Genomic DNA, 26,300 nt, shown 5'->3' with positions numbered 1-26,300 from the left:
AATACGTTCAGCCAAAAGGTAACAATTTTAGCATGTTGGATTCTCAATTCTAGCATGTCCAGAGTTCAGCTACTAGATTACCAATCATCCAGATTTCTCCTGGATACTCTTAAATACCTGCTATGGCATCCTAGCAATATGGCTAGCAGACCCAAATTACTAAAGCTTGGGAAGCTAGCCACTGCTATTATGTTAACATTTTTTGGGGGGTTTTAAAAAATGACTTGTGAGCATCTGATGATATGGGTATGATGCTACAAAACATCTGGTGGTTATGTGGCTATGGGGAGCTTAGCAAGGCATTCCAAATAAATCTAAAAGGGGGGATGGTTCTTTTAGGGCAGGATCACTAATGAAAGTCCCTAGACCAAGTCAAGTAGGCACAAAGGCACTGAGTGTAGGGTCAGCTGGAGGGCATTTGGTGTACCAATCACTTGGTGATGGGCCTTGACTCTGAGTTTCATACAACAAACATCTGTAGCTTGCTATGACAGAGCGTGGACTAGGGGCAGGGCACTAGACTAGGGCTCAGGAAACCAGGGTTTTATTCCTTGTTGTGGCTCTATATTGCTGGGTGACTTTGGGCAAGTCACTTCCCACTCTGTACCTAATTTTCCCCATCTGTAAAATGGGGAAAATTATACTGATCTCTTTTGTAAAGTGCTTTGAGATCTAGGGATGAAAAGAACTTGACATTACACTTTTCAGAACACCACTTCATTGCTAAAGATACCTTTCATTTTTAATGGAAACAAAACAATTAAAAATGGAAACAGATAGCACAAACAGTATCCAAAGAACCATCACAACAAAAACAAGCTAATAAAAAGTAAGTCTGAAAAAGAACCCCAAGTTGTTAATAATTATTATTATTATTAACATTTATATTGCACTAGTGCTTCAAGGCCACACCAGGTGGGACCCCATACTGCCTGCTGTATAAACACAAAATAAATGATAATCCCTGTCCCAAAGAGCTTGCAGTCTAAAAGACAAGACATAGCAAGTGGAGGAGATAAAAAAGTGACCCTGGGGAGGGGAAAGGAGGCAGTGGGACAGGGGAATAAATGTAATGGATGTGGTCAATTCTCAGTCAGTCTGTAGCAGAGATCACAACTTGCCACCTGCCTAGCTGCTATCAGGTGTAGTTAATCCCTTCTAAAGTATTTTAACTGCTAAAAGATTTTTAAAAATACATTTTAAGCACTGGATCATGCTAATAGTACTTAGCTTACAGTAAGGGGGCAGTGCAGAGCTCCCCTGTCTCAGGGAGAGCACTGCAGCTTGGAGTACAGGGCAGCTCACAAACTGCTCCACCTTTCTGAGGGATGTAGGATGCTTCCTTCTCTGTATGCCCAGCATGCATTCATTGCTGGCAACAAGGTAACGGTGGACGCATAGCTGCCCATATTCACCTCCCTACCCCTTTCTTTCCCCTTGGGATGCCACACATTCCACTGAGTTCCGGGGCTGCCATTCTGGCCAACCCTTGCTTTCCCCACTCCAGTGCTCAGCCACACAAGGGCTAGCCACAACCTAGCCTTAAATGATTTACACAACATTATTTCAAATGGCGACATAACAAAAACAGCACCAAACTGCAAGAACAGTACACAGGAGAAATAAGGATCAGGTTTCCCCTCCTGCAAAGTAATGTAAATTATATGTTCATATTTTACTCACCACCCCCAAAAAAGGGGACATCTGATCTTTTATTTAAAAAACCCCCTGCAAACATGCAGGGGACTGGACTAATCCTTTCCAGTTCTACAATTCTATGACTCTATGATAACCTGATTTATCCCAAAATTATCCATTAACACCATTTTTTAAAAAATCACATCTTTTTAAACCTCTCTTTTAAAAAAAAAAAAAACAGATGTGCCAAGAAGCCAGTAAGAATTCTCTTTTTAAAGGCCTATTCTTTTTGAAGGGCTTATTCCTGCTGCCACTAGAGTCAGAGATAAAATTCCTATCCTTAAGGGTCAAATTTTCAGGAGCTGTAAATAGAACATGGATTTACATCGGCTGAGGATCTGTCCCAGACATGAGCAATTCCTAAATTACCAGGCAGAAGTTACCAAGCAATCCTGTGATCAGCAATGAACAAGTAATGTGCCATTTACAGTACTGATTGGAGGGTGTGACGGTGCCCCCCATAAGGCTTTATGGAAATAGGTTTACGAATGTATATATGACATAAGTGGAATATGTTTTATGCTACATTTGGCACATCTGTAAAGGTTATGATCTACTGAATCTATTCATCCTATTTGTATGCATGTGTCATTATCATATTCGAAGTTATGAATATTCGCTGTATACTTGTTTGATTTTAAATAACCTTACTAAGGCATTTGGTCAGCTTCTTTAGAAAGGAATTTGCAAGTTAAGTGCCCAATCAAGAAGCACTTAATGCACAATGGATCTTGGAAGGCTCCAATCCACATAAGAAGTCTACCTGAGGATGTTCAAGGTAGCATGTAAGCAATGGCCACTGCCTATAAAAACTGAGTCATGCATGGACATGTGACTTACCCATGTGACTCCAAAACTTCATCTTGGAGCTGGAATTTGCTTAGGAGAGAGGAGGGGGTCTCCACCCACAAGAGAAAGTCTATTTAAGCCCGTGGGAGACCCCTCCATTTTGTCTTCAGCTGGCTAACGAGATAGCCTGTCCACCCCCAAGGATACCTGAAAGAAACTGGAACAAAGGACAGTAACTACAGGGGGTGTGTGATTGCTGGACCCAGACTAGAAGGAGACTAGTCTGTAAAAGGAAGCTTATTGGAATTCCTCTGAGGGTGAGATTTTTACCTGCATTACATTTTCTTACTGTCTTAGACATAGACTTGCGTGTTCTATTTTATTTTGCTTGGTAATTCACTTTGTTCTGTCTGTTACTACTTGGAACCACTTAAATCCTACTTTCTGTATTTAATAAAATCACTTTTTACTTATTAATTAACCCAGAGTATGTATTAATACCTGGAGGGGCAAACAGCTGTGCATATCTCTCTATCAGTGTTATAGAGGGTGAACAATTTATGAGTTTACCCTGTTTTAGCTTTATATAGGGTAGAACGGATTTATTTGGAGTTTGGACCCCATTGGGAGTTGAGCATCTGAGTGTTAAAGACAGGAACACTTCTTAAGCTGCTTTCAGTTTAAGCCTACAGCTGTTAGGGGACATGGTTCAGACCTGGGCCTGGGTTTGCAGCAGGCTAGTGGGTCTGGCTCAAACCAGGCAGGGCACTGAAGTCCCAAGCAGCGTGGGCAGGGAAAGCAGGGACAGAAGTAGTCTTGGCACGTAAGGTGGCGGCCCCAAGAGGGTTTCTGTGATCCAACCTGTCACAGAGGGGTCTGGAACTACTGAGTGAAGAGTTTACTGATTGCCTAAGGAAATTAGCAATTTAAATCTCTTGTTAGCTAAAGTAACTGCTTTTAAAAACACACACAAAATGAAGAGTAAAGAAATTGACAATCTGTCAGAACTTGATTGTTGTATTTAATTGTCAAAATCCTCTTTGTTTTTAAAAGCTAACACTCACAGTATCTGATACTTAGCTGTTTTACAAAGGTAACAAGCATGTTCAAGACACAAGACAGATTGTTCTCTTGGGAGAGGAAAACAAATCCAACACTATTATTCACAGATCAGTGTCTTCTTAGTAATTGACTGGCCCATCATCTGTTGACATTTCTAAGATTTAGCATGTAGAGCAGAAAATGAGCTGGCAAGGAATTTGCCGGGAGCTAAGGAACTCCATTAATTTTATTTTAAAACCTTAACAAATATTCAGTTTGGAGCCGAATCATCCAGCTCTCACTGAGTTTATGGGAGTTTTGCCTGAGCAAGGGGTCGGTCGATATCAAGCCCCCAGCAGACTTCAGAGCTGCATTTTATTAGCCTACTATTCCCTGAACCATTCTACAAATATGGATGATAATGAAACACGTTTCTGGTATTTACAGCACATTCAGACTTAAGAGAGTGAGTGCTGTTATCAGCTCTCAAATGTGGTTACATTTGGGCTGGCAGACTTCTTCCAGGGAAAGGGTGGGGAGGGGAGGAAGAAGGATCCAATTGTCCCTTCAGACAACCTCTTTGGACATCTTTACAAGGATCCATGTTCTGATCACTTATGGGTGGATCCCATAATGCTTTGAGGAAGAGTAAGTGTGTCTGGACCAAATTCCAACTTGAGTAATAAATCTTTAAATTCCGCTTGCAACTTTAATTGGATGCAGTTTCTTGTTCCTCTTGTCCCAAAGGTTTGTGTAGTGTTGGTATATATGGCTACCATGTCCCATCTCTGAGGCAGGTGCCTTTCAATGATGGGTGAAGAAATTCTTACACTGTACATACAGAGAACACTCCTGAATTCTTTCTGCACCCAAAAGTTTTGTTTCTATGGCATGTAGGGATCCCTTGGGATGAATGGTAGTATACAAATATAAGATATTTCTAAGGGGCCTTCTACCCTGTAGGTCATTCAGCCTTCCTAGTGCCTACACTGGTAATCAACAGTCCTTCGATGGCACTGCTCTGGAGGAAGATCGCAGCTTCCCCTGTGCCTTTAACCTAATATGCAAGCAGAGCAACCGTCACTTTCCTCTGCCTCCCTCAAGAGTTTAGTCAAACCCAGCAACTGCCCCCAATAAGTTCAGCTGCAACAAAATCAGCTGTTACTGACAAAGAGAATCATAAAATAAAAAGATAATCACATACACACCTAGACATATATTACAGAAAGAATCACTGGGTTGGCACATCACTATGGCCCCAATTCAAATCCCTATTGAACAAAACACATGAGCATGTGCTTAAATTTAAGCATAGTCTTAAGTCCCATTGGCTTGGACTTAAAAACTTTTAAATCTTTTGATGGTTTGGGCTTATGTTAGTAATAGCATATTATAAGATTACTTTATCCAGATTGTTGCAGGAAAAATCTCTTCCTGCCTGGGAGAAGTACATTTAAAAAGGCATACTCCTCAGAGGAAGATGCTTTGGACAGCGTCGGAGTGTAACCCCAACCGTTCAGTTAGAGGTCTTCTCATGAGGTTTTCTCCCTCTACGCAAGATGGTTGACTGACAAAAGGAAAAGTGCATTTTAACACTGTATTTTAAGCAGAATGCAGGTTTTTAATCAATTGTTATATAGTAGTAGATTTTGAGGAAAAGCACTTGAAGAACATATTTATTTATCAAACATCAACTATTTATTATACCAGCAAGGGTATAAATGTACAGTGAAACTACACTGTGTATGCATGTTGTTCTCAAAATAGATATGTCATCTTCTAAACTACTATATATAGGGACAGATTGGAATGATTCATTAATTTTTGTGACACAATGACATCTGGTGGACTCCACATGCAGGTAATAGGAAATGTAAAAGCACAAGGAAGTAGGCCGGAGAGAGGCATGGAGACAGACTGAGTTTTGTGACTCTGTGTGGAAAAACTAAATTCACTTGCATCCATTATGTTCTTGATGTAATAATAGAAGCAATTTACTGAAACCTGATACTCCCTGCTTCCTTCAAAATTTATGTGGAGTTACTCCCAGTATTGGCAACCCCATGCTTTAAAAAATCATGACTTGAGACCTCAAAAAATCATGAAAGAAGCTTAGAAAATAATAAATTTGGTGGAAGGGATAGGGAGAGGGTGTCTTTGCTTCTGGTTTTTAAGTTTTTAGATTACATTTGGGTCAAATTTTCCAGCTTTTTTCTGCAATCACAAAAGGGCTAAAAATTTACTTTAAAAAAATTAAAACTGAAATTCTCACATAATCACATGATTCCAGGAGCTGGGGCTTAATGCAAATATCATGAGACTCACAATAAAACTCCAAGAGTTGTCAACACTGTACAGTGTAACTGAGAGGAAAATCTGAACCCAGGTAGCTTCTTAGAAACTAATCCAATATTTCTTGATTTATTTTTCCAAGAATTGAAAATTATTAGCCTTGGCAATGTTCTATGTACTATGTACTATGGCAATGTACTATGGTGCAGTGTAAATCAAACAGAACATGACTTTTTCTGATATACCAGATGTATTTGCAGCTCCTTCAAGGTAATGGCTGCAGGATTTCTAAAACTTCTTAAATTCATATTCTTATTTAAAAGCGAATAAACATTATTTAAATACTCAAGAGTGTATCATATTAATTTATTTATTCTTATTCTATCTTAAAGACATGCATTTTTGTTTTTGTCTTTCTGTTTTTCTTGGTGTTTATTGCTCTTCAGTATGGTTTTTGTTTGGGAGAGTTTAGGGGCTAGTTAGAAACTGGGGCCCCGATACGGAACCACTTAAGCAGATGCTTAGTCTAAGCATCTGCTTAAATCCAATTGATTTAAACTGGAATTAAAGTATGTGCTTCAGGTCTTTCCCAAGTTAAGGTGCTTTCCTGAACTGGTGTCTTGGCTATGCTCCTATCTGTGGAGGGTGCTTGAATAATGATTCCATGTAGCCTTGTAACTGACTACTTTGTTTTTAAAAATTTAATTGTCTTTTTTTCCTTTTAAGTGAAAGCAAAACAAAGGCAAGCACTATTTTGTCATAAACAACACTCATTAGGATTTGAACTGGAATAGGATATATCTACGCTGCCCAAGCCCCACTTTCTGTCCACACACAAATCAGTCCGATTTGGATCAGTAAGCACTCAGAACCCAGTTCGTAGGACCCTGTTAGTGGGGTGGGTCAGACTCAGGTTCAAGCCCTGTCATTTTGCACTGTGGATGCAGGTCAAGCCACAGACCCAAGTCAGAAAGTCTGCATAGTGAAGTGTGGACATGTTAGCATGGCTGTAAAACCTAGGTCCAGCATCTGTAAACCCAGATTTACAATGCAGTGGTGATGGCAGGCACTCAAATGCTGGCTTGGAAACACCAAGTCCCCAAGCCCAGGTCCCACAGGCTTGGGTTTACAATACAGGGTAGACATACCCTTACTGACCCTGCAGACACTTATGCACTGTGACAAAGTTCCTCCTCTGCCTTGGTGAGTCCTGTGCTTATTGGCAGATTTGCTCACCTCAGAGATTCACATCAGCCCTTAGTTTGGCCACTTTTGCTAGTGGCTCAAACCTGCCATTCACTCAGCTAACCTCATCACTGGCCAGCATGGGGAAAAGGAAAGAGAACAATCCCCACAGTCTCTGCTGCTTCACCTAGTGGGTCGGGGGACAGGCCAGGGACCTTCCCCTCTGGTGGGACCCACAGTCCAGGTCAACTCCTCCTGTATCCAATAGGGAGTTGGGGGGATGGAGGGAACCCGGGCCCACCCTCTACTCCGGGTTCCAGCCCAGGGCCCTGTGGATCACAGATGTATACAGTGTTTCGTGTAGCACCTGTGTGATAGCTACAACCCCTGGGCTACTTCCCCATGGCCTCCTCCCAACACCTTCTGTATCCTCACCACAGGACCTTCCTCCTGATGCCAGATAGCATTGGTACTCTTCAGTCCTCCGGCAGCATGCCCACACCTCTCAGCTCCTTGCGCACCCTTCACTGACTGAAATGAGGTCCTTTTTAAACCAGGTGCCCTGATTAGCCTGCCTGTCTTAATTGAGTTTAGAAGCTTCTTAATTGGCTCCAGGTGTCCTAATTAGCCGGTCTGCCTTAATTGGTTCCAGCAAGTTCCTGATTGTTCTGGAACTGCCCCGTTACCTTACCCAGGGAAAAGGGACCTGCTTAACCTGGGGCTAATATCTCTCCCTTCGATCACTCTCCCGTAGCCATTTGACCAGACCCTGTCACAGCACATAAACAACGTCATATACGTGACTAATCCCCATGTACTCCATGGACCTACACACAGGAGTAGAGTTAAGTACATGTGTAAGTATTTGTGGAATCAGGGCCTACAGGTCAGATTTTTAAAGTCACTATTTAGGCACCTCACTCCCATTGAAATAAATGAGTTAGGTGCCCAAATACCCTTAAGAATCTGGTAAATTTCTAAACATGCATTTAATGTAAAGTGTTACCCCAGTATAATTCCAATATACTGCAGGGAAGAAAACACTCACCTACATCACCAATCAGGAGAACAGGACTGAGCAGCTCCTCAGGCAGGGGAAGGTTTCTGCGGAACTCAGTGTGCAGTGCTCGCAGACAAATGCAAGAAGGACCATGTAACTAACCCCAATATTCTTCACTAGTGAGGCTCAAACACCCAGGCAGCTAGAAATGTGGCTCTATTACCATGCCAGTGCATGCTCATACACATACATTTTGGTGGCATTATCTATCTAGCTTCACTAGAAGAGCCACATTCCCTTCCCTCACTCAAGATGGCAGATAAGCCAATTCATTTTTTAAATTATTCTAAGATTTTTTTAAACTTAAAATAAATCACAAAAAAATGAGGCTTCCTCTTAGGAGTGTGTATATGGAGGTTAGCCTTCCCTTGAAGGAGGTATTCTGTGGGGAGGGAAGTAAAAGAGATAGATGCTTACAAGCACTGTTGAAGTCATATACTTTGCAAAATGCACCTTATCTGCACAATCAATGCAAATCATATACAGGATAAAGATGTTTACTGAAATCAAGTGCATCTGTAAACATCCATTTTAGGAGATTACTAACAGGTTTAATGGAAATAAATAAAGCCATGTGTTTTGCATTAAAATGAAAATATGACCTTGTTTACATGAAAATCAAAAGTCTCAGTGGTATTTTATTTTGTCTTGGTACTGTTTTGTGATTCATAACTAAAAATCACAAGATATTATTCCTTTCTCTCAACAGCTAAAATTCCCTGCACAGTGCATGCTTTGTCATTAACCTATACCATCATACATGTGCTATTGACTATTTCTTTGGATTGCTCCAGATTTTAAAATACATATTATTGTCATCATTTGGCATCAGGTTGTCATTTTTCAAACCCACCATTTTGCAGCAATCCTGTTGACTAAAAACATCATAGCTGTAATATTAAGTTGTTTAACCTTTTTATCTATCCAGGATAGTTACAGTGTTTAGGAGAGATTATTACACAAAAAGCCCACCCCTAGCCCAAAGATCTCACAGTGTCCCATTGTCTTTTGGGGAAGTTCTATGGACTGGGTATACAGGAGGTCAGCCTAGATGATCACATTGGTCCCTTCTGGCCTTGGAATCTACGAATCTCCTTGTTATTAAGCACCAAGATTAAGAATGAGGCACTCTGTGTTTAAATACATAAATAGACTCAGCTAACTTAGCACATGTGATCTGTATATTACTACTCAGCCATTTCTCTTAGTGCTAAGTATAAGATATGCAGCCGAAAAGGAAGTATGATGCCATCTGCTCTTTAAAGTTATAATGGGATATGTGAAGGAGAAAACACAGTGATATGCGTTCCTCTATAACTAGTGTAGCTGGAAAAAATCATCAGATTTGCAAAATTACTGAAAAAGCTGTTTCATACAAAGAGCACGGCATATATGTAATGAAGACCATAATGCTACTTACCAACACATCCAGAATAAATATTTCACAAAATGCTAATACAAGCTTTCCATAAATAGCTATGGTACTTTAAAAATAAATATTGCGGTGTTCAGTATCATTATAGCTAATTATAATGATTAGACTTTGCATATAATAAAACAATTTAGAAAACTCAGGACAAGAGACGACTCCTGGGGGATCTAAGAAAACTAGGTAAGTGGAAGATTAATTTCAATGTTCACAAATGCAAGGGAACAAACATTGTGGAAGAAGCAATTTAGGCTACTATTATGCATTGCTCATTTCTAAATTATAACCATTCAGGAAAAGGACCCTGACATCATGGTCGGCAGTTCAATGAAAATCTCTGATCAATGTGCAAAGGGCAATCAAAAATATTAAGATATATAAAGAATGCGATAGAAAATGTTACAATGCCCTTATATAAGTCAATTGTTCACTCACTTATTGAAAGAAATGTTCAGTTCTGGTCAAGCTATCTCAAAAAAAGACACAGCAAAAATGGAAGGGGTCTAGAGATGGCCAATGAAATGTAGAGAGGCATGGAAAAATTCGATCTGAGGAGAGTGAAAAGTTAAGGGTAAACTTTTGAAAAAGGCCTGTGACACTCAGAAAGATAATTCCCATTTTCAAAAGTGATTTAGGAACTTGGGAGCCTAACTCTTATTGATACAGTGAGACTTGCATTTCTATGGGCCAGATATTCAAAATCTCATTGATTTCAATGGATGTTAGGCATCTAATCTACTTAGGTGATTTTGAAAATCCCAGTAGTTGTCTATCTTTAGGCACCTAAATACTTTTGAAAATCTGTCCCTAAGTGCCCAAGTCATTTTTTAAAATGGGACTTAGGCACCTATGTCACTTAGATGCTTTTGAAAAATTTACCCAAGGGCTGTTATATTCAGAGAGGAGACAAGTAAGAAGTCCCATGACAGAAGTACACAAAACAACGAGAAGGTAAGTAGGCACAAGGGAACTTTCAATTAAATTGAAAGGTAGCAAAATAAAAATAATACAAGGAATTCCATTTTTATACAACATATTGTTAAGCTATGGAACTCATTGAAACAGTATGCCATTGACTGCCAGAGTTTAGCAGGATTCAAAAAAGGATTAGACATTTATATGGATAAAATAAACTCCACGTTTATGATAAAAGAAAATATTAAGAGGTACAAACTCTCATGCCTTAGGGACCAAGCGAACTGCTAACTGTCTTACTTCTCCTATGGATACATTATTCCATAACTAGCCATTATTTAGATTCTTACACCTTCCTACAAATGGTAATAGCCTCTGTCAGAGACAAGATACCGGACCAGATGAACCATTGGTATGATCCAATAGGGCAACTTAAGCTCTTTGAGGCAGAGTCTGTCTTTTTGTTCTGTATTTGTATAATGCCTAGCACAATGGGGTCCTGGCCCATGACTGGGGCTCCTATGTGGTTTGATAATACAAAGTAACAATTCCTATGCCCCTATTTTTGAAAGGGTTTTGGCTACCAATTTCAAAAGAGACTGGTGAATTTGGATGCATCAGTTTGGGGACGGGGGGTTCAACTTGAGACACCTTAAATGTAATTTATAGCAAGTCTGCCCACTGGTACTGCTGCTTTGACTGATTGTGTAACTTTTCTTTATTGTGCTTTCAAGTTTATGTCAAGCATGCTCAGAGCTCTGGAGCTTAAATATTGAGTTTTAAAATCTAAATAAAATAGAGGGGCCTGATTTTCAGAAGTGCTGAGCATCCTCAGAGAGACTGGAGCATTTAAAGTGACTCAAGTTAGGCACCCAAAAATTAAGACACCAAAAATCGCTAGTCACTTATGACAATTTAGGCCTTTCTGACAAAAAGGCTCTACTTTCTCTATGATTTTGCAGTTTTTATTTTTTACATTAAAATAGTTACAATACCCTTCACTAGAACTGAAGGCGAAGTTACTCCATTCATGAAGCTGAATAATCCCTGTTACACACAATTATGAAAAAATTAATTGTCTCTCCAGTGATCATGCGCACACTAAATACCTTTGAGTCCTGTTTGCATAGAACTAGCAGAACCAGTCACACCAAATAAGTATGGTGCAGTACTGGAAAGATAATTATAGGCTTCCAAACTTGAATCATTAACTAAACAAAGCCACCAAGAAAAACAGGTGAGCCCTCAAAGGTTGTGCTCTCGAGTGTGTCGAACATATGAAGCAAAGCCACAGGTGTTACCTTGGTTTGGGAAGTATTTCAGAGTACTTTGTTGTTGAACTACTCCCCCGTATGCAAAACCATTAGGAAAAAGAAGTGGACAGTAACTAGAGGAAGGAAGTGGCATGCTAGACACAATTAAGAAATCATCCACAAATGTCCTGAAGCTAATTTAAGAGGCATGGATCCTCTGGTCATAGCATGGAGTCTGAGCCTCAAATGGGCTTTTAAAAAGTTTTTAAGAAAAACAAAAAAAGCCAGGACTCCAAGACAAATGGAGACAGACACTATCACGTGCTACCATGACAGGTTCAAAAGTGTCTTCTGTAAAGAAGTTTCCTTCAGAGGTTACCACACCATCTGAAAGACCTCTGTAACACAATTAATATTTAAAACTTTGTTATTTCTGTTTTCTCCAGACATGAATGTATTGACTACGCATCTTATACTTGATATGTGTGAAATACTAGCTGATTATCCTTGTTGCTATGCGGTCACTTTCCTGAGGCAGGCAAAGTGAAGTCAACGTGACAATCCAGTTTGCTGATTTTAATTAAGGGACTGGAACAGAGAGTCCAACTTCAGTGCCAGCAGAGCAAAGCCATGCCAAGGCAGACTTGGCACATTGGGTTAAAGGGTCATATCGGAAGCAATACCATTCAACATCAGACCAACATAAATTCCGAAACAATATAACTTAGCCAGAAGTACAGTGCCTGATGACTCTTTGTCAAACTTAATTAACGTTAACCGTCTTGCAGTTGATTTGCAAAATTTTCTTTATGCCCCACTTCTTTTGTGCTTTCTGCAATCAGGACAGTCTATTTTAGCAGTCACCTTGTTTACATTTTAAAGTGTTTATAATGTTTTAAGAAACACAAAAGCAGAAAATTAACAGGGATTTAGATGCAACAGATGGGAACTGAGATTAATGGGAGCAGAGTTAGGCCAATGCTGAGCAGTTTTGAAATTCCACCCTGTATGTACTTAAAAGAAAAGAAAAGAAAGAAAAGAAAGAAAGAAAGAAAGAAAGAAAAAGGCGAGAGCAACATCATAACTATATGAAGAGAGTGGAAACTTCTCTGTGGGGCCAGTGTCAGATCATTTTAGACTCAACATTTTACCTCCCTTAATGTTTCCTGTTTGATCAATGTGTAGTTCCTGTGGACTCTTAAGGTCATTCTTTTTAAAGGGGCTGCTGATTTTGGTTGCCTCAGTTACTGGTCTTCAGACACCTTGGACCAATGAGAGATACAGCTCTTCAGCACCTTTGAAAAATCAGAAAAGTCATTACCCTTGGTCACCAAATGCTTTTTGGCATGTCCAAATGTGGAATTTAGACACCTCACACAATTAAGATACCCCAGGTTAAAAATTTGCCCTCGTTAGTAGGGGATGAAGCACTCGGCACATTCCCTCTTAGTGTAGGAACAAGCCAGGAGCACTCTGCTCCTGTAATTTTGGGCTGCCAAGCAGACAGACAAGTAAGTCTGCTCTAATTTACACCAGGGACTGCACTAGGCCTACAGAGTAGCCCAGAATCTGGGAGCCCCCTTTACTTCCACTTTTGGGCTGTGACTTCTGTGCTGCACTTCTTGAAAAGCAGAGCACAGAATCTGGCCCACACAAGACAGACAACAATACGTTTAAACACAAAGTATGTGGGAACAGACAGGATGTACAAGTTCCACATCACCACCCAGGGGGGCAATTCTAGGAGAATAAAAAGTTGGAGGGGGAAAGGAAACATGTCTCCTCATACCCTTTACTGCTTGTGCCAGTGGACAGGGCTGCAGATGCGAGAGTGGGGAGAACAGATCACTCAGACCTCGGGAGAGTGACTGTCGGGACATAGAGTAGCAGCCGTGTTAGTCTGTATTCGCAAAAAGAAAAGGAGTACTAGTGGCACCTTAGAGACTAACAAATTTATTTGACCATAAGCTTTCGTGAGCTACAGCTCACTTCATCAGTTTCCACTGAAGGCATCCGATGAAGTGAGCTGTAGCTCACGAAAGCTTATGCTCAAATAAATTTGTTAGTCTCTAAGGTGCCACAAGTCCTCCTTTTCTTTTTGTCGGGATATAAGTTCTAATATATCCCCTGACGCAGGATACCATGGGAAAGTTGTAGACAGGTCACTGGCCTGCTGCAGGGGGAGGTGGGAGTGTTGCAGAGCAACCCCCCTGCACTCATCCCACAGAGGCAGCTCCTATCCTGGAGGGAGGCTTGGGGCTGGCTTCGCGCTCGGGGCATTGTGACCCACTCCTGACCACCTCTCCATCATGACAAAATGCAGCTGGTGGTTTGGGAACCACTGTGCTAAAGGCTGAACACTGGATTTGCTGTTAAACTAGAATCATAGAATCATAGAATATCAGGGTTGGAAGGGACCCCTGAAGGTCATCTAGTCCAACCCCCTGCTCGAAGCAGGACCAATTCCCAGTTAAATCATCCCAGCCAGGGCTTTGTCAAGCCTGACCTTAAAAACCTCTAAGGAAGGAGATTCTACCACCTCCCTAGGTAACGCATTCCAGTGTTTCACCACCCTCCTAGTGAAAAAGTTTTTCCTAATATCCAATCTAAACCTCCCCCACTGCAACTTGAGACCATTACTCCTCGTTCTGTCATCTGCTACAATTGAGAACAGTCTAGAGCCATCCTCTTTGGAACCCCCTTTCAGGTAGTTGAAAGCAGCTATCAAATCCCCCCTCATTCTTCTCTTCTGCAGGCTAAACAATCCCAGCTCCCTCAGCCTCTCCTCATAACTCATGTGTTCTAGACCCCTAATCATTTTTGTTGCCCTTCGCTGGACTCTCTCCAATTTATCCACATCCTTCTTGAAGTGTGGGGCCCAAAACTGGACACAGTACTCCAGATGAGGCCTCACCAATGTCGAATAGAGGGGAACGATCACGTCCCTCGATCTGCTCGCTATGCCCCTACTTATACATCCCAAAATGCTATTGGCCTTCTTGGCAACAAGGGCACACTGCTGACTCATATCCAGCTTCTCGTCCACTGTCACCCCTAGGTCCTTTTCCGCAGAACTGCTGCCTAGCCATTCGGTCCCTAGTCTGTAGCGGTGCACGGGATTCTTCCATCCTAAGTGCAGGACCCTGCACTTATCCTTATTGAACCTCATCAGATTTCTTTTGGCCCAATCCTCCAATTTGTCTAGGTCCTTCTGTATCCTATCCCTCCCCTCCAGCGTATCTACCACTCCTCCCAGTTTAGTATCATCCGCAAATTTGCTGAGAGTGCAATCCACACCATCCTCCAGATCATTTATGAAGATATTGAACAAAAACCGGCCCCAGGACCGACCCTTGGGGCACTCCACTTGATACCGGCTGCCAACTAGACATGGAGCCATTGATCACTACCCGTTGAGCCCGACAATCTAGCCAGCTTTCTACCCACCTTGTAGTGCATTCATCCAGCCCATACTTCCTTAACTTGCTGACAAGAATACTGTGGGAGACTGTGTCAAAAGCTTTGCTAAAGTCAAGATACAATACATCCACTGCTTTCCCTTCATCCACAGAACCAGTAATCTCATCATAAAAGGCAATTAGATTAGTCAGGCATGACCTTCCCTTGGTGAATCCATGCTGGCTGTTCCTGATCACTTTCCTCTCATGCAAGTGCTTCAGGATTGATTCTTTGAAGACCTGCTCCATGATTTTTCCAGGGACTGAGGTGAGGCTGACTGGCCTGTAGTTCCCTGGATCCTCCTTCTTCCCTTTTTTAAAGATTGGCACTACATTAGCCTTTTTCCAGTCATCCGGGACTTTCCCCGTTCACCACGAGTTTTCAAAGATAATGGCCAATGGCTCTGCAATCACAGCCACCAATTCCTTCAGCACTCTCGGATGCAACTCGTCCGGCCCCATGGACTTGTGCACGTCCAGCTTTTCTAAATAGTCCCTAACCACCTCTATCTCCACAGAGGGCTGGCCATCTCTTCCCCATTTTGTGATGCCCAGCGCAGCAGTCTGGGAGCTGACCTTGTTAGTGAAGACAGAGACAAAAAAAGCATTGAGTACATTAGCTTTTTCCACATCCTCTGTCACTAGGTTGCCTCCCTCATTCAGTAAGGGGCCAACACTTTCCTTGGCTTTCTTCTTGTTGCCAACATACCTGAAGAAACCCTTCTTGTTACTCTTGACATCTCTTGCTAGCTGCAGCTCCAGGTGCGATTTGGCCCTCCTGATATCATTCCTACATGCCCGAGCAATATTTTTATACTCTTCCCTGGTCATATGTCCAACCTTCCACTTCTTGTAAGCTTCTTTTTTATGTTTAAGATCCGCTAGGATTTCACCATTAAGCCAAGCTGGTCGCCTGCCATATTTACTATTCTTTCGACTCATTGGGATGGTTTGTCCCTGTAACCTCAACAGGGATTCCTTGAAATACAGCCAGCTCTCCTGGACTCCTTTCCCCTTCAAGTTAGTCCGCCAGGGGATCCTGGCCATCCGTTCCCTGAGGGAGTCGAAGTCTGCTTTCCTGAAGTCCAGGGTCCGTATCCTGCTGCTTACCTTTCTTCCCTGCGTCAGGATCCTGAACTCAACCAACTCATGGTCACTGCCTCCCAGATTCCCATCCACTTTTGCTTCCCCCACTAATTCTACCCGGTTTGTGAGCAGCAGGTCAAGAAAAGCTCCCCCCCTAGTTGGCTCCTCTAGCACTTGCGCCAGGAAATTGTCCCCTACGCTTTCCAAAAACTTCCTGGATTGTCTATGCACCGCTGTATTGCTCTCCCAGCAGATATCAGGAAAATTAAAGTCACCCATGAGAATCAGGGCATGCAATCTAGTAGCTTCCGTGAGCTGCCGGAAGAAAGCCTCATCTACCTCATCCCCCTGGTCCGGTGGTCTATAGCAGACTCCCACCACGACATCACTCTTGTTGCACACACTTCTAAACTTAATCCAGAGACACTCAGGTTTTTCTACAGTTTCGTACCGGAGCTCTGAGCAGTCATACTGCTCCCTTACATACAGTGCTACTCCCCCACCTTTTCTGCCCTGCCTGTCCTTCCTGAACAGTTTATAACCATCCATGACAGTACTCCAGTCATGTGAGTTATCCCACCAAGTCTCTGTTATTCCAATCACGTCATAGTTCTTTGACATCACCAGGACCTCCAGTTCTCCCTGCTTGTTACCAAGGCTTTGTGCATTTGTATATAAGCACTTGAGATAACCTGTTGATCGCCCCTCATTCCCAGCATGAGGCAGGAGCCCTCCCCTCACAGACATTCCTGCCTGTGCTTCCTCCCGGTATCCCGCTTTCCCACTTACCTCAGGGCTTTGGTCTCCTTCCCCCAGTGAACCTAGTTTAAAGCCCTCCTCACTAGGTTAGCCAGCCTGCTGGCAAAGATGCTCTTCCCTCTCTTCGTAAGATGGAGCCCGTCTCTGCCCAGCACTCCTCCTTCATGGAACACCATCCCATGGTCAAAGAATCCAAAGCCTTCTCTCCGACACCACCTGCGTAGCCATTCGTTGACTTCCACGATTCGACGGTCCCTACCCAGGCCTTTTCCTTCCACGGGGAGGATGGACGAGAACACCACTTGCACCTCCAACTCCTTTATCCTTTTTCCCAGAGCCACGTAGTCCGCAGTGATCCGCTCAAGGTCATTCTTGGCAGTATCATTGGTGCCCACGTGGAGAAGCAGGAAGGGGTAGCGATCCGAGGGCTTGATGAGTCTCGGCAGTCTCTCCGTCACATCGCGAATCTTAGCCCCAGGCAAGCAGCAGACTTCTCGGTTTTCCCGGTCAGGGCGGCAGATAGATGACTCAGTCCCCCAGTAAAACTAATTTTACTGTGGCAGTTAATTCAGTTGGGAAGTTAGGCCAGCAACCCAAAGCGTCAGCGCATATCTAGCAACCATCCCTCATTTCCAGGCACATCCCTCAGTTCAGTCCCCAAGTTCCACTCAAGTTTAGCATCCCCGCACTTTTCCTGGGCTTCCCACCGGACACAGGGGCACAAGAAAGTGAAAGTATTGGAAACCCATCTTCCTCCCTCCCTCCCTCCCTCCCCCCGCATGGTAAGTGTCCGGTGTGTGAATAATTTCCCCGCGTCCCTCATTTTGGCTCTTGGTGCCGCACCGAGTCACCCACCCCCGCCGCGCTGGGCCTGGGCGAGAGTTTCGTGCCCGCGGCGCTGCAAAGAGTTAACCCCGGCAGGAAGCGCTCGGCAGCCACACTTCCTGCGCGGGGATCTCCCCAGCTGTCACTCTTCCTCGTGACTCGCTGCCTTTTGCAAGAAGGAGTCGGGAGCGGGAGCGGGAGCAGGAGCGCGCCCGGCTGTGTTTACCTGGCTCCGGCAGAAAGCAGCCTCCCTTCCCGCCGGGGCGGGGCCAGAAGCCCAGGTTGGGAGCCTCGCTCTCCGCTGCGGCCGAGCAAGACGTGTCAGGGCTGGGACGCCCTGCAGCAGCGGGGTGAAGCCGGCTCAGTTCCTCACGCTCCTCGGAGAGCCAGCATGCCCGCCGTGGACAAGCTCCTCCTGGAAGAGGCTTTGCAGGACAGCCCGCAGGTACCCGCCCCCCGCCTCTGTCTCATCGCCGCTCCTGCCCTTTCCCTCCGGGGAGCACCCCCGGAGCCAGCCTGGGGCTGGCGGGAGGCGCCTGGGCGGCGCGGCGGTTCACAGGCCGGTGCAGGGGGGAGGGTTGTTTTCACTAATCCCGCCGTGCCATGGGGCTGCTCTGGGGCTAGCCCTGCTCGGCGCCGTGCAGCGCAGATGCCCGTGACGCACCTGCAGTGACAGCGGCGTGAAGGCCACACGGGATTCAGCAGGCCCGAGCAAAGGGGGGGCCCCACAATCCAGGCTGGTGGTTTGGGGCCCGGGTGAGACGCTGAGCAAGAACAACAAATAGTAATAACAGGAGTTAGTGTCAGACCGCCTTGTGCGTCTGCGGCTCCCAGTGTGCGTGAAGAAAGGTGGGTGGGGCGCATGCCACCATTTTACAGATTGGGAAACTGAGGCACGGCAGGGGTTAGGGGGTTTGCAGCGGCCTACGTGAACGGCGTCTTTTTGCTGTGGGGGCAGGGAAGTAGCCACCCAGGAGTAGGCTGAGGCGGTTCAAAGTGGAGGAAATTAGGTCACCTGTCACAGGGGGAGGACTGCGGGGGAGGGTTTCATAGACCGTCTGGGAGGGGTTGGCACCTGGGATGAGAAAAGGGTGCCCCGCCCTCTCTTCTCTGTCAAACTACCCCCTCCCTCTCACTAGTTGGATGTGACTGTGCTGGCTCCAAGGCTTTTCCAGAGGAGGGACCCATGGGGGGAGGGCAAGGTGTCAGCCTGCGACATGTCCTAGGCAATGGTGCTTGAGGTGCATGTGTACTTAGCCAGCCTGCTGTTGGTTTCCCTAGCTCCTCTGACCAGAGTGGTGAGAGACTGCAGGGCTTATAAAACTGGGACGCAATATTGTTTGTTATAAAACTGAGAGAGACACCAGGGCAGTCACTGAAAACAGGGATGTTCCTGGGTTTTAGGGACACAGTCGCTGTGTGGATTCCTAGCACTAAATCCACACTCTTACGGCCCTTTCCATTTCCATCCACCCTTCAGGGGCTGGAGAAGAATTTCCTTGTATTAGACTAGATCTCTTCCCTTCTGTCTAGCATACTCTAGACCACACAGTGATCTCCAGGCTAGGCTAGCTGCAGCCAATGCTACATCCTTATTGGAAAAGCGAACAATGGACCTGGGGAATGCTCCACACAGAGGAGAGGCTAGCAGGTGCTCCGTATTGATGGTGAGAGGGAGAAACGGGTGAGAAGGAGGAATGCTGAGAATTGGGGGTGAAAAGGGGGGTGAAAAGGGTGGGGAGGAGAAAATTGGGGAAGGTAGGGAGATACTATGGGGGCACAGGGAAACAGAAGTCAGCGGGAGGAGTTTATGGATGGGGAAGAGAGGGGACTTCACCAAGGGATGGGAAGAGGGACACATGTAGGAAGGTGTGTGTGTAAGGCATGATGAAGAAACAAACAAAAGGAGGTGGCCGTATGGGGAGGAAAGAAAGGAGGACAGGTGTGATTGGTAATTAGGAGAGAGGTAAAGTCCTAGATCCATGGCAAGGAGGAGCAGTAGTCTCACCAGGATGGACCTATTGAGGCTCTGTGACCCCATTCTACTACCACCCCAAATTGGCTGGTCCTAGACCAGCAGGAGGAAGGAAATTAGTGCTGGGAGGAATCAGAGCCCCCTTCCTTTTGATACAGGGGGCACCCCACAATTTAGTGAACTAGAGTAGATTTATTATTAATATTACTTGATAGTTATGGTGTTTACATCTCCAAGGCTCAATGCAAGTATTAATTCTGAATAACTTTATACAGCCACTAAGTAAACTCATTTTCCTGTTCCATCAACACCATCTCACATGATTAAAAATTTAACAAAAACTGAAAGCAACCAAAGAAAGCACAGACTAAGGTTTGAAAGTCTCCCCAGTCTTTAATGGCCTGAAACAAAGGAGTTTAACCCTTCCTTTGCAATCGGTAGAAATACTAGAAGAGTAAAGACTATATAAACCTAAACCTTTGCAGGATATTTCTCGCTTGATTCCTTCATCATTTGTTGTTTTATCTAGGTTTCTGGAAAAATAATTTCACTTTTCCATAATTGCCACATGGTCCTTATTTTTGTAATAATAAATTAATTCATTTATATAAATTTTTAATTCACAAAATTAATTACATTTTCAATATAGTAACTTTTTGCATGAAAGAGGCCTGATTCTCCACTGTCTATTATTCGTTTGTGTTGTGGTAACACCTAGGAGTCTGTCATGGACCAGGACCCCATTTTGCTAGTTGCTGTACAAACACAGAACAAAAAAGACTGCCTCTGCCCCCAAAGAGCTTACTGTCTAGCACCTCTATAGTAATTTATTCTTGTACAAAGTGGGCCTGATCCTCTTTTGGTCTGTACTTTCTATAGTCATTTTTAGAACAAAACAGATATAAAACCATTCCTTTCAGACAAGGTGCCAGGCAGTGGAGAATTAGGCATAAGTTATTTATTAATAAGGTTTGCAAAGCTCACTTTCTCTCCAAGAGTAGTGTAATTATATCTTCATTGTCCCCAAGCATTGTACAAAAAAGCCCCCACCTAATGAATGTATTCCATTTAAAGTGTTTGACTGCAAATTAGGAGACAGACTCACCCAAGTAGCCATTCTGAATTCAACACTCACTCATGTGAAGACCAGATTTGGCCCCATGTTTCCAGCAGCAAGAGTGGTGGCATGATTAATGAAGCCTCCACAGCAATGTTAAAAGGTTATGTTTGGATTACCATGGTTCATTGGTGTAGCTTTATCTAATACGTAAGAATTTGACAAAGCAGCAAAAAGGAAACTATACATCTGTTTGTTAGTTGCACTGGTTTAAAATAGTGATTTTAAAAAGAAACATCATAAAGATTTTGAACTTTAACGTCCAAACTATTTGAATCATTTATAGAGTTTATTATTTTTGAACAAAAGTGCTAATAACTGAGGCCAAGATTTAATGAATAAATAAATGGGCACCTACAATTAAGTAGCTGACTCCATATTTAGGCATCTGAATAAGTAAAGCTGGGATTTTTCAAGAAGCCTATGCTAATTTCAATAGGATATAGGCATCTAAGGGCCATCTGTGCTCCATATTATGTAAATATATACTTAGGAGGCTAACTTTAGGCATCTATTTTTTGAAAATCTTGGCCTGAGAATTTTCTTGCTTAACATTTCCCATAATTCTGTTGCTTTATCCTGTAACCATGATCCTTTGTTTATTGTGTCTGGTGAATCAGTCTTTTGTCACAGCACAGTATAACGATGTTCAATGTTAGGTAAAAGAAAAGATGGGGTTATAGAGAACAGAAGTTTTAAATTAGCAAAACTATAGTCAGTGATTGCAACAACTCAAATCCAGGTATTTTTGCAAATTAGTATGTGTTTCAATTATTAAAATCCAGACTGGGGCTCTGTCCTGGAAACTCTCAGAACATGGGGTTCCCATTGAAAGGAGGAAGGAAATCAGTGCTGGGCGGAATCAGAGCCCCCTTCCTTTTGGAAGGAAGTTCTGCATGCCAAGGGCTTGCAGGATCTAGCCCTATGTAGCTTTCTGTTGGTGTATTTTGAATTCATTCCCTCTTTGATTTGTATGTGGTGTTGTTTTAATGAAAACAGTATTTTGCACTTCTAATGCTCCTTTTTATCCTACCATCTTAAAATTCTTTCCAAGCATCAGTTATCCCCCACAGTGTTTCTAAGACAGGTAGTAATATACCCATTTAACATTAGTAAACTTAGGTTTTGTGAGATTAAGTGATTTACCCAGGGTAAGCCAGTACAGCCATGCAGAGTCTAAAATAGGACTTCCAGTCACCTGCTTTAATTACTAGACAACACGACTTTACACTGTAAATAGACACTTCTCAGCACCAGGGCTGGATTAAGCTTTTATGGGCCCAGGTGCCAAACATATTTGTGGGCCCTCATGTAGTCATTGTGGGCTCCAAGTGTGGGCCTGGTGTGGCGATGCCATAGTATACCCGGTATTGAATCTCAGAGACATTTTTCATGTTGATATCACACCTCTGCATGACTATATGTATTGACATACACAGCTCCCTCAGCCCCCAGTTTTTCTCATTGAGCTGTACACCCATGTGTACAGATTTATCTCCTTCCTCATTCAGACCTTCTGTAGCCATGTCTCCAGTACCACCCTATGTCACCAGTCACTGTATGTGGTCTGAGCCCAATAAAATTCCACAGCCAGTAGATAGCTGATCAATTCTGACAAATGCCTCCCTCAGCTCCCATCCTGCCATTTGAGCAAGCCACTTGCAAACACCATTTCCCCAAAGTGAGGACTTAACCCCTGGGAACCTGAAGTCACCAGCCTTTCTCCCTCTGCTCCCATCTACATGCTAGTCTAGTACCTGATCACCACCACCACTCCCCATGCCTGTTTCCCTTCTACCTTGGACGTTATTCTCCCCTGCAAGCCTGACCTGCTTCCTCTTTCCCTGCTTCCCTTGACATTCCTTTCCTATGGGTGACCTCTGTTCCTTAGGTTAACTCCAGTTTCTTTATCTGCTCCTAGCTTATTGGCCCCCAGTAGTCACAGAGCCACCTGTAGCTTCTCTGGCTACAGCCATAGGGCCAATTGCCAGAGACCAGCCTTAGATAGCTGTAGCTACTATTCTAATGAGGGGTGGCAATTCCAAGGCTGAGCATGCTTGAACCTTGCAACGGCGGCACTGTGGGCTCTAAATCCTCAGCGCTGGCCCTAGGCAGCTACAGACTCTGCAGTTAGGCACTTCCCTCCTCTAGGCCATGGCTTTAAGTACCTGAAATGGATATCACCTGCAGCAGAGGCCACCAATTCTCACACACCCCTCAGTTAGCACATAGTCAAGCAGAAAGTGCAGCCTGAATGATTTTGGAGGCTAGAGTTCCAGGGGGTTCCCATCCCTGAGCAGCTGCTCAGCACAAGCTCACATGGCCCCCCTCCGCTGTAGGACCAGGACCCTGTGAAGACAGTGGAGTTACCCCATGTATAATCAGTTCTGTCCAAAGCCTGTTGAAGTGAGTGGGAGTCTTTTTATTGTCTTTAATGGGCTGTGTATAGAAGCAAATGACCCCATTCTAGACTCTAGGAGCAAAATGCATTCTATGCTGCACTGGGTTACTGTTGTAACAGGAAGGTCTCACATTACCGAGTGAATAAGCAACATCTATAGCACCTAACTTTTTCTGAGAGGCTTCCCACCCAATTAATAAATGTAAACCTGCTTCTCTTACAAGGGCTGAAAATATCAGGTAGTATGATCACAAAAGCAAGGCATTTCTGAATTCAGTAGGAATTTTGGATGCGCACAGAACACAGACAGGACTGGTTCCCGCATGGTTACAAAACTGCAGTAAAGTGGAACAATTTTCAGCTTGTGTGATTGGAGGATATCTGGATCCATATTATAAGACTGTCCTATAGAAATGAGGAAAAGTTGAGATGTCTTTGTTGTTCTTTTGTTCCACGCTTCATTTGTGTGGGAAATTTGCCAATGTAATATTTTTAAACAAACAAAATTTTAAAAAATGGTAATGGCTGTTGAAAATACCAATTCCAACCCTAGTTAACACTGGGAAGATGCCAGCATTTGTTGCTCAATTTTATCCTACTTTTTCTACAGCAAATTACAGAGGATCAGTATATTTGATTTGGAAGAAATGAAGTAACAGCAGCCTAAATTGAGCTTGAGCACTCCTGAATTTTGAGGGTGTTCAAATCTGGAAGGCAGGTACTAGATTCCCTTTCTGAATATTGAATAAATCTGGAAAGGAAAAGCCAATTTCTGCTTCCATGGCTCAGAAGTGGAAATCCTCCTGTACTGTATCTAAAGTTGCTCAGATCCTCTAGTAGAGCCTTCCCTCCCTTACTTATCATTTTAACTTCTGGTGGGATCCACATACCTCCCTTGCTAGGCTTCAGATAGAGAGGTGCACTGTCCATTTAGACCACCCAATTCCTTCTTTGGGGGCTGCCAAGCGAGGTCACACCAGCATCCCTGGTCACACCAGCAATCCCTAAGACTCTGGGAAAGTCTTCTGAGGGTGATATCTGGGCCAAAGCCTTCTACTCCTTGGGCATACTTGTTCCCCATTCGCAGTGCCACTCCCATCTAGCAGCCAGCTCTCCATTCACAGCAAGCTGCAGTGCATGGGGTCTCAGCTTCTCCACTCCCCCCACTCCCTTTCATCTTTATAGCTTCCAAGGGAATGCTGGGAAATGTTCCTTCCCTGCTCCAGGGCTGGCTCTATAGGCAGGGAGCTGCCAAGGAAGTACAGTTCTCAGGGCCCAGTGGTTTCTCAGCTCCCATGCTGGATCCCTGCTGCTCCAAGGCTCGCTCTCAGAGCCTCCACTTCTGGAGCGCTGGGAGAGGGGAATAAGTGACTGTTACGGGCCCCTTCTGAGCTTGGGCCAGGCACTATGGAGCCATTGGCGCCATGGTAAATCTGGTACTGCTCAGGACAGATGAAATCAGACATTGTCTTAGTCCAAAAATCTCAGCAGAAGTGGTTTGAATCTCTCAGAAGCAATGTAAAATCTCTGCAAGGAGATTTGTAAAGAAAAGTAAATGTCTTAGAGAAGCAAAGGTGTTATCCTCCCAAATAGTGATGCTTCTTACAGCTTTCCTAAGACTGTAAAATAAATTCCCATGATTAGCACCTAGATACTTCGGGCACATTAGAAATGCCTAAGATAGGATGAAACACTGATAAGGTGTCAGGTGTAATATGATTATTAAAGTTCTAGAGTTTATGGTAGACAGATGGAACTAATGCAAAGTAATTTAGGGAAGACCTTTTCATTTAGTATCAAACAGATTGGATTGACCAGTTAGGACACTAGCTTTTTCTTTCTCCAATGGTGGAAGCACAAAAATTAAGGTAATACAAACGAATACACATGACTAGTCAGTGCATTGCTACACGCATTTTTCAAGATCCTATTGCAGTTAGCAAAAAGAACAGGAGTACTTGTGACACCTTAGAGACTAACCAATTTATTTGAGCATAAGCGTTCGTGAGCTACAGCTCACTTCATCGGATGCATACTGTGGAAAGTACAGAAGATCTTTTTATACACACAAACCATGAAAAAATGGGTGTTTACCACTACAAAAGGTTTTCTCTCCCTCCACCCCACTCTCCTAGGACACTTTGAATTACCAAGGTGCAGAATGACTTTCTTAAAGAGACACTGTCAAAGTTACACTGCCATCCCAACTTTTTACCTACCCTTTGCTTGCCCAGCACTAATCCCTGGCCTTGGTTTGCTCCTTGGCACATAGCACTGCAACAATGTAATTTGCTGTCCTTGGCAATTCTACTGAAACAAGCCAAGTGGATGCATTTCTCCAAGATAACACAAGTTCTGTTTTCCTCTCTGCTGCTCCTCCGCTCACAAGAACAAAACAGAATGGCAGAGTGAAGAAACCATGCTTACAGATGCGCAGCACTAAGTGTATATGTATGACTATTGTCACAAGCCAACATACTGCTGTTGGGTCTAATTTTAAGTCTACCAGTTTTGGCATTGTTCTTTTAAAAGTTGTTCAACCCAGAAGCCTCTTGAGATGTCATAATGGAAGATAATTTGTTTTATTACAAGGGGAGCTTTTAATTCATTCTAACCGTAGAGAAATAAAATTAGCGATGGTATTTTGACCACAAGTCCTTGGCATGGCTTTGATTACTGTAATCAGCAAAAGGAATTTCAGGATTTGTAACATTTCTGACTACGCTGAAAGGAGTATCTACTAATTAGAGCAAGAAGGTGTTAGTCAGGAGGACTCTGCCATTGCTTTGCAGTGTAAACTTCCAATCACATCACTTATTTGTGCATCAATTTACCCGTCTCATTATAGTGATCAATTGGTATGTTTTTTTTATATTGTTGGATAATATAAAGAAGCTGTACACTGTATATTCAAAGTCTTATTATGCTGACTGATTTGTTTTGCTACAGTTTCTTTTCTTTTATTTTTTTAAAATATTTCCATTTGGAAGTAAAACCTTTTGCTTTTTTCTTTTATT

The 26,300-nt window shown here is 43.4% G+C and overlaps 2 protein-coding genes across 6 annotated transcripts in view; one reads left to right on the top strand and one right to left on the bottom strand.

The window, feature by feature from the left end:
- The window catches only part of C1H12orf75 (chromosome 1 C12orf75 homolog), a 51,215-nt gene extending 33,483 nt beyond the window's left edge, over positions 1-17,732 (bottom strand). For 2 of the 3 annotated variants that reach the window (XM_048832047.2, XM_075123364.1), the window contains exons 1-2: positions 16,996-17,732; positions 12,814-12,957 (exon numbers count right to left, since the gene is read on the bottom strand). In XM_048832047.2, coding sequence (XP_048688004.1) covers positions 12,814-12,870 — 57 coding nt within the window. In that variant the 5' untranslated portion in view covers positions 12,871-12,957; positions 16,996-17,732. The remainder of the gene's footprint in view (positions 1-12,813; positions 12,958-16,995) is intronic. The other variant, XM_075123363.1, reaches the window with a different exon arrangement.
- A 204-nt stretch (positions 17,733-17,936) lies between these two features.
- The window catches only part of APPL2 (adaptor protein, phosphotyrosine interacting with PH domain and leucine zipper 2), a 93,604-nt gene continuing 85,240 nt past the window's right edge, over positions 17,937-26,300 (top strand). Inside the window, exon 1 of one of the 3 annotated variants that reach the window (XM_048832001.2) lies at positions 17,937-18,235. In XM_048832001.2, coding sequence (XP_048687958.2) covers positions 18,182-18,235 — 54 coding nt within the window. In that variant the 5' untranslated portion in view covers positions 17,937-18,181. The remainder of the gene's footprint in view (positions 18,236-26,300) is intronic. The other 2 variants (XM_048832011.2, XM_048831993.2) reach the window with 2 other exon arrangements.

This window comes from Caretta caretta, chromosome 1 (assembly GCF_965140235.1).
Source record: "Caretta caretta isolate rCarCar2 chromosome 1, rCarCar1.hap1, whole genome shotgun sequence".
NCBI lineage: Eukaryota > Metazoa > Chordata > Testudines > Cheloniidae > Caretta > Caretta caretta.
The sequence above is the reverse complement of the archived record's forward strand: the minus strand, read 5'-3'. Positions and strand labels throughout refer to the sequence as shown.